The sequence below is a fragment of the Cynara cardunculus genome, assembly GCF_001531365.2.
Source record: "Cynara cardunculus var. scolymus isolate 2C chromosome LG 2, CcrdV1, whole genome shotgun sequence".
Lineage (NCBI taxonomy): Eukaryota > Viridiplantae > Streptophyta > Magnoliopsida > Asterales > Asteraceae > Cynara > Cynara cardunculus.
In genome coordinates this window covers 63426432-63434356 of record NC_037529.1, presented here as the reverse complement: position 1 = coordinate 63434356, position 7925 = coordinate 63426432, and the positions used below count along the sequence as shown (strand labels likewise).

The following is a 7925-nucleotide window of genomic DNA, read 5'->3' as shown; positions in this document are numbered from 1 at the left end:
TTTATATAATTATTTGTAAATAAATAAATCATATACTTGTTATTAAATGAATCCTTCTTGTTAAAATGTAGTTAATTATTACATTGAACATGTAAAAAAAATATAGTTAATGTTGATATGTATGAGTGTAAAACGACAGTTTTTTTTAGCTATATGTATATTCAACCAGCTATGCAAGCCGATTAATTGCAAAACGGCCACCTACTTCGTGTGTAGCCCGTAATCACCACATTTGAACCTCCGTGCCCACAAGAGGATTTTTTCTCCTTGAATTCGAACCTGAGACATACAAACACTTTTGACCTTTGAAGTCTAAGATCAAACCAATCAAACACCACTCTTGTAGTTTAGAATAACTTGACAAAGAATAAACGAAACAATTATGATCCGGAGAATAAAAAAACTCTTATTTTGTAAGTTGTGTTTTTCCCTAAACAAATTAGAACTTGGCAAGTTAGCATATCCACTACCAATGAGATAAAATATGTAAAAAAATGATAATATATAAAACTTGCGGAAATGCAGTTAAAAAACATGTTTAAAAAAACTATGCATAATGAGGGAAGATTATTTAATAATCTGATCTAATTATTTCCTATCAAATTGTAGTCGAAATTACTAATTTTTTTGTTTTGAGAAAATTCGATTTCTAAAAAGAAATCAGAGACAAAGGACCTCGTTTTTCTATGTTAATTAAAAGAAAAAAAATGCCTGAAGGTCCCAGGTTTAAATCCAAGGAGAAATAAAACCCCTCTTGTGGCCACAGAGGTTCAAATGCGGTGATTCCAGGCTACCCGCAAAGCAGGTGATCGTCTTGAGATTAGTCGGCTCGTATAGCGGTTGGATATCCAGGTTGATAAAAAAAAAAAACAGTTAGCCACAAGGGTGGTGCCTGACTGGTTTGAACTTGACTCCAAAGATCAAAAGTACCAGAAGGTCTCAGGTTCAAATCCAAGGAGAAATAAAAATCCTCTTGTGGCTACGAAAGTTCTACCCACAAAGCAGGTGGTCATCCTGAGATTAGTCGGCTCGCATAGCGAGTTGAATATCTAGGTTAATACAAAAAATGGAAAATATTAAAATAGTTAATAAAAAATGGTATATTAGTATTTGAAAAAAAAAACTCATTTAAATATACATATTTTTTATCGGTTATTTATATATAAAGATGAATTACAATTTTTTATGATAATAAATTATTTATTATAATATGTTATCAATTTTTTTTGCCTTTTCTGAATATTTAATGCTAATAAATTAAAATTCACAAGTTGTTAAAATGTAACAAATGTGGACGCTACCATAACCAATTGTTTTTTATATTATTTTTTATTTTCACCAACCATTGATCCACGGAATTACAATGTGCAGCGCCACTATAAATAACAGCCCCCATTCAGCCCTTTTCTACCGCGCACGTTACCAGATACCAGGACTGAAGGGGAGAGAGAGAGAGAGGGAGAGGGAGAGATTTGAAAAGCAAATTCACCATAACAATGGCGGCTTTAGCTTCATCGATCATCCTTTCAGCTCCATCATCACTGAAGAAATCCACTCTATCCTCTCTCTCATGGAGACTTCCTCTCAACGTCTCTCTCCCGCGTCACCAACGCCGTCGCGCGTCTCCGGTTTTCGTCGTTGTCTCCATGGATGCCAAACCTACCATCCTTGTGGCCGAGAAGCTTGGAGAAGCTGGAATTGACCTTTTGAAAGGATTTGCTAACGTCGATTGCTCGTATAACTTGAGTCCTGAGGAACTCTGTACTAAGATCTCGCTTTGCGACGCCTTGATTGTGAGGAGTGGGACTAAAGTGAGCCGTGAGGTGTTCGAATCGTCCGCCGGTCGGCTAAAGGTTGTTGGACGAGCCGGCGTTGGTATTGATAACGTGGATCTCGCCGCGGCGACGGAGCATGGTTGTCTCGTGGTTAACGCACCGACGGCTAATACCGTTGCGGCTGCTGAGCACGGGATCGCTCTTCTTACTGCTATGGCGAGGAATGTTGCTCAGGCTGATGCATCGATTAAAGCTGGTTTGTACACTACAATTCCAGATATACGTTTGTCAATTTGAAACTTGGTGATTATTTCATTTAGTGATAAATTGTTTCTTTTCAGCATTTCGTCATATACCTATCATGTTGAATGCGGTCTGTTTGTTGTTCTAAGACCATTACCTAGATCTAGTTTCTTAGGTTTATTTTATTAGATAGATACCTCTGATCCTTAAAGCGAATTAGTACATCTTTTTTCCAAATAGATAACACGTGAATACACTGCTTCTTGACCGATAAGATGTGAAATTCTGTTCTTAAATCAACAAGATGTGATCAATATTCCCGTTTCACATGCTATGCTGTGAATAGCTTGCAAAGCATGGGTTTTCTGTTCCTTCTTTTTATGCCAGATTCGAACTAATCAGAACATTTCTGTTCAATTGTGATGTACTTTTGAGTACACGAACATGTGGTGTTCATAAACTGATTTTACCAATATGACGTGGAGCGTTGGTCATCTTCAATTGCCAATATGTTCAGTCTTTTTAGTAATTGCATTGAAGTATAACTTCTTGAAATTGCTTTCTGTTAACTAGTTTGCATTGAAATTGCCTTCTGTTGATTCTGGTCTGTTAACTAGTTTGCATGATGTACTGAATTGTGTTTCTTGTCTTCTTTTTGTATTCAAATTCAACTTCTGCAATAAATTGTTGTTCATGATCCTTTATCTTTAATAAGCACTAGCTAATGCTAATTTTTCTTGTTGAAGAAGGTTGTTGATTCTTGTCTGTTAGCAGGTACCTAATTCAAAATATATTCTATACATATCTTTATTTATCACAGTGTACTTAGATGATTGATTTTATACATATCTTTATTTCTCATGTCACTTTGCTCACTCTGGAAAAGGCTTGTTGATCGTTGTTTCACTTGGAATTCACTATATAAATCGATGAGTCAATGACAATGTCACCGCTGTAGGGAAGTGGCAGAGAAACAAATACGTGGGTGTGTCACTTGTTGGCAAGACTCTTGCTGTGATGGGTTTTGGGAAGGTTGGGACAGAAGTTGCCAGGCGTGCCAAGGGGCTTGGTATGCATATAATTGCACATGATCCTTATGCTCCAGCAGATCGTGCTCATGCAATAGGAGTGGATCTGGTGAGCTTTGATGAAGCCATTTCAACAGCCGACTTCATCTCACTTCACATGCCTCTCACTCCTTCTACGTCAAAAATTTTGAATGACGAAAACTTTGCAAAGATGAAGAAAGGAGTGAGAATAGTCAACGTTGCACGTGGAGGAGTTATAGATGAAGATGCATTAGTCAGAGCACTGGATGCTGGCATTGTAGCACAGGTATTTATTTTTTTATTATCACAGATTCTTGTTATCTGTTCATATATTTCAATTAAACTGTTCTATACTTGCAGGCTGCACTTGATGTTTTCACTGTAGAACCACCGCCGCAGGATAGCAAGTTGGTTCATCATGAGAATGTCACCGTTACTCCTCATCTTGGTGCCAGTACCATGGAAGCTCAGGTTTGTCAATAACTTCAAATGTTGTGGCTTTTGTCTGGATTCTGCATTGTTCGTGTCTCATATTCAAGGTTTGTGCAGGAAGGAGTGGCAATTGAAATAGCTGAAGCTGTTGTTGGAGCCTTAAGGGGAGAGCTTGCTGCTACTGCAGTAAATGCTCCTATGGTTCCTGCAGAGGTACTACTTGAAGCTAAATATTTTATCTTATAAATATATTAATAGCTATTTAGTGCATGATATCCGCCATCTCACTTCCTCGTCCAACTAATTTGCCAACTTCACTTTGAAACTGAAGAAAACTCTTCTTGGCTTCTTGCTTTTGCCCATCTACTGGTGGTGATGGGCTGGCTAGCTACTTGTTATAATCTAAGTGGTACTAGAACTTGCTCGGAATCATGGATTCACTATTTGCTTTTTATATTAATTTTAGCGTCTTCCCCAATAGGCGAGATGCAATGATTTCTCCTTGCTTTTAAGTTCATCATGAAATCAATGATTCTTTTTTGTCTCGTGAAAATGGGTATGTTTGAGTGGATGAGTTGTTCAAAGGAATTATTTGGCTACACTCAAACGTCTTTAAGCACCCGTCAAGTATCACGGCATGTTTGCTGCAAACTAGCTGATAAGTTGTTGGCTGATAAAGTAGTTGATAAACTAGTCATGCTGGGTTAAAACTAGCTAATGAGCTAGAAGACTATGTAAAATAACCCAAAAGACGTGGAAAAATTAATTGAAAAAAAATACAATGGTGCATAATTGGAAAAAAAAGCCCTTGGAGCTTACCGAAATTTTAAAAAAGTTGGCTTATGGCTAACTACAGAGTTTTTCCTATAAGCTCAAAAAATAAGCTAGCTTATGGTTGCCAAATATGGGATACATATCACATATTAGGAGAATCTTGTGTGCTCATCACCTACCTTCTGGTTAAATAGGTAAATTTAACTTTAAAAGGTTGTCAATAAAGGAAATGTTGTTATTTATTTTGATTTTTATGCATATATTGTTTGGTGGTGCAGGTACTTGTAGAACTGAAGCCTTACGTTACACTTGCTGAAAAGCTTGGGAGATTGGCTGTGCAATTGGTAGCCGGAGGAAGTGGTGTGAAATTGGTAAAAGTGACATATGCTTCCGCCAGAGCTCCCGATGATTTGGATACCAGACTACTACGAGCCATGGTTACCAAAGGTCTGATCGAGCCTATCTCTAGCGTCTTTGTTAACTTGGTGAACGCAGACTTCACTGCCAAACAAAGAGGAATCCGGATAAGCGAAGAACGGGTCATCTTGGATGGGTCACCTGAGAAGCCGCTCGAGATCATTCAAGTCCAGATCGCTAACGTGGAGTCGAAATTTGCGAGCGCGATTTCGGAGTCGGGAGAAATCAAAGTGGAAGGGAGGGTGAAAGATGGGGTTCCTCATTTAACAAAAGTGGGAGCTTTTGAGGTGGATGTGAGTTTGGAAGGAAACCTCATACTTTGCAGGCAGGTGGATCAGCCGGGTATGATCGGGAGCGTGGGAAGCATACTGGGAGAGGAGAATGTGAACGTGAGCTTCATGAGCGTGGGGAGGATCTCGCCCAGAAAGCAAGCGGTGATGGCGATTGGTGTGGATGAGAAACCGAGCAAAGAAGGGTTGAGGAGGATTGGTGAGATTCCAGCAGTTGAGGAGTTTGTGTTCCTTGCTTTGTAATATGTTAAACTCAAAATTTTGGCAAAATCATTGTTGCAAGAGGTCAATTGTTCACAATTTGTGCTTTTCATAATGTAGACCCTGCTTGCTTGCTTATTTGGTGTTTTAATGTTTGGGTAAAATGTCATAAATTTAAGAGTGAATTATGTTTGGATCCTTATTTTAAAATATCTAATAGATTAAATTATTGTAATTTGCAATTTAAGACATACCCCATCTCTATCGTTCAAAAAGTTACGTTAACTTACTTAAATACATATCCAGTAAGCAATTACCGTTATAAGTCAACACTATAATTTATTTTACCGAGTAAGATTGTAATACATTAAAATGATGTCGTATATAACAATTTACCCGATAAACACTTATTCGGGTAAGAGTTGTCACCTTCACTTACCGAGTAAGACTTTCTATCTTTATCATTATTCCTACCGAGTAAGATTTTTGACTATTCTTGTGTTCATCGTATAAGAAAAGGGTTTAATAAAATTTAGACTTTAAAAAGGAATATTTTAGTATTTTTATTTTGTATTAAAATCAGGGATAAGAATGTAATTTATTCTATTCTTTATTAACAGTTGAGTCTCTCACCAATTACATGATGTCAGATACACCTCTCCAGTAACTTCCAACTCCTCGATCTTCACCTCCACATCATCACACAGAGTACGGAAAAAACACCCTAGTTCATCTCAAAATCTTAATAAAAAATTATAGATTCACCTCAAAAATTTAAATCAAAAGCAAAATTCATAAAAAAAAAAAAAAACCTTAATAAAAAAATCATCAAAATGGAACCAACTTTCACATAATTTTTATTTTGGGGAATTAACTTTCAAAACCGTCATTTTGGAGAACCAACTTGCACATTATTCCTATTTTGGGGAACCAACTTTTAAAATTATTATTTTAGGGAACCAACTTTCAAAATTATCATTTTGGGGAACCAACTTGCACCTGATTCTTATTTTGGGAATCCAACTTTTAAAATTATCATTTTGGGAACCAACATGCACCTGTTCAATTTTAGGGAACCAACTTGCAAAATAATTATAGAAAATAACTAAAATTCGTTTTTTTCCAAAAATTAATGCAATAAAATCTATTTTTCATTTCAATTTTTTTTAATTCAGATATCAAATTGAACTTTTTAAAAAAATATACAAACTACCACAATAAAAGTTCTTTTTTACTAATGCAAAAAAAATTAATTTAATATAAAAAATAATTGATGCAATAAAAAATAAATATTAAATATTCATTCAAGATTTTTATTTTTTATTGCATCAATTAATTTTTTTCTATTAAATTGATTTTTTTTGCATTAGTAAAAAAATAATTTTTATTGTGGTAATTTAGATTTTTTTTTTAAATATTCAATTTGATATCTGAATTAAAAAAAATGAGATTTGAAATGAAAAATAGATTTTATTGCATTAATTTTTGGAAAAAAAACGAATTTTAGTTATTTTTCTATAATTATTTTGTAAGTTGGTTCCCCAAAATAGGAATCAGGTGCAAGTTGGTTCCTCAAAATGACGATTTTGCAAGTTGGTTCCCCAAAATAAAAATCAGGTGCAAATTGGTTCCCCAAAATGACGATTTTGAAAGTTGGTTCCCCAAAATGTTCCATTTTGGTGCAATTTTCTCAATAAAAAACAAATATATGTGAACATATATATAGATGAGCGATCAAATGAAAACCACTCCAATTTGTAAAAACCGTAAAAACTACTCTCATCCGTCGTTAATCTTATGAAATTTTTTCATGAAATTGTTAATCTTGTGAAATTGTTTCATATAATATTTTTTTTGATTAGTTGTTTCATATGTGGTTATGAAATTGTTTCATATACTACATAATGAAATTTTAATGAAACTGTTTCATGTATTTCTCTAAAATTAAATTAATGAAGWTGATAATATCCATGATTAACACCCTCCATAATAAAAATGATTAATCAACCTCTCATAATTACAAAAAAATGAACAAAATAAAAAATTATGATTGATTGAATGAGATTTTCACGATTTTTACAAATTGAGTGGTTTTTATTTGAACCCACCATATATATATATATATATATATATATAATAGTATAATATAATATAGAGAGTAAATTACATTCTTGTTTCCTGTTGTTTTAATAAAAAATAAAGCAATAAATTAAATGATTAAAATATTGTCTAAATTAGCTATAGTTAATAAAATTGTTTGGAAGGAGTTGGTTACAGATGGTCCTTTTATATGCAATGGCTGGATGCAACTTTTTTTGGATTAATCATCAAAAAAGCAATTCTGTTTTGGAGGTGGTCAACCACAAAGCCGAGGCCCCCTTTTTGCAACATGATATTATTGGTCCATTCCCAACAGAAAAATCGTCTTTTTGCCAAGGAAATTTTTCAAAAAATTAAAATCATCTTATTTTAAATTATTAAGTCCCTCAACTATTTCTTTTGAAAGAAAAAAATTATTGAACTTTTTTATTTTTTTAATGAAAAAACTATTAAACTTTCTCATTTTGATTGATCAAGTCTTAAACATTTTCATTTTTAATAAACTAGAAGCGTACTCGCGCAATGCAACGAGATACATCGTGTTTTTAATATTTCATTTTATTCTTTATCTCAGTCGATGTTATAATATGGTTTTATGTGATTTTGAGAAATCGATGATGTTTTTATTTTTGAATAAAATATAT

General features: G+C 34.1%; 1 protein-coding gene across 1 annotated transcript; it reads left to right on the top strand.

Moving 5' to 3' along the window:
- The first annotated feature begins 1479 nt into the window (after window positions 1-1479).
- Window positions 1480-5319, top strand: LOC112507133 (D-3-phosphoglycerate dehydrogenase 1, chloroplastic-like). Its single transcript, XM_025111570.1, has 5 exons — window positions 1480-2031; window positions 2977-3353; window positions 3428-3538; window positions 3617-3712; window positions 4552-5319. The coding sequence occupies exons 1-5, from the start codon at window positions 1497-1499 to the stop codon at window positions 5221-5223; spliced, it is 1791 nt and encodes a 596-aa protein (XP_024967338.1). The 5' UTR covers window positions 1480-1496; the 3' UTR covers window positions 5224-5319.
- Window positions 5320-7925: the final 2606 nt, after the last annotated feature.

Coding starts and splice junctions, on each gene's coding strand:
- LOC112507133 (XM_025111570.1), top strand. CDS start 1,497: ATGGCGGCTTTAGCTTCATCGATCATCCTTTCAGCTCCATCATCACTG. Junction 3,354..3,427: donor ATGCTGGCATTGTAGCACAG/GTATTTATTTTT, acceptor CTATACTTGCAG/GCTGCACTTGATGTTTTCAC. Junction 3,539..3,616: donor CCAGTACCATGGAAGCTCAG/GTTTGTCAATAA, acceptor AGGTTTGTGCAG/GAAGGAGTGGCAATTGAAAT.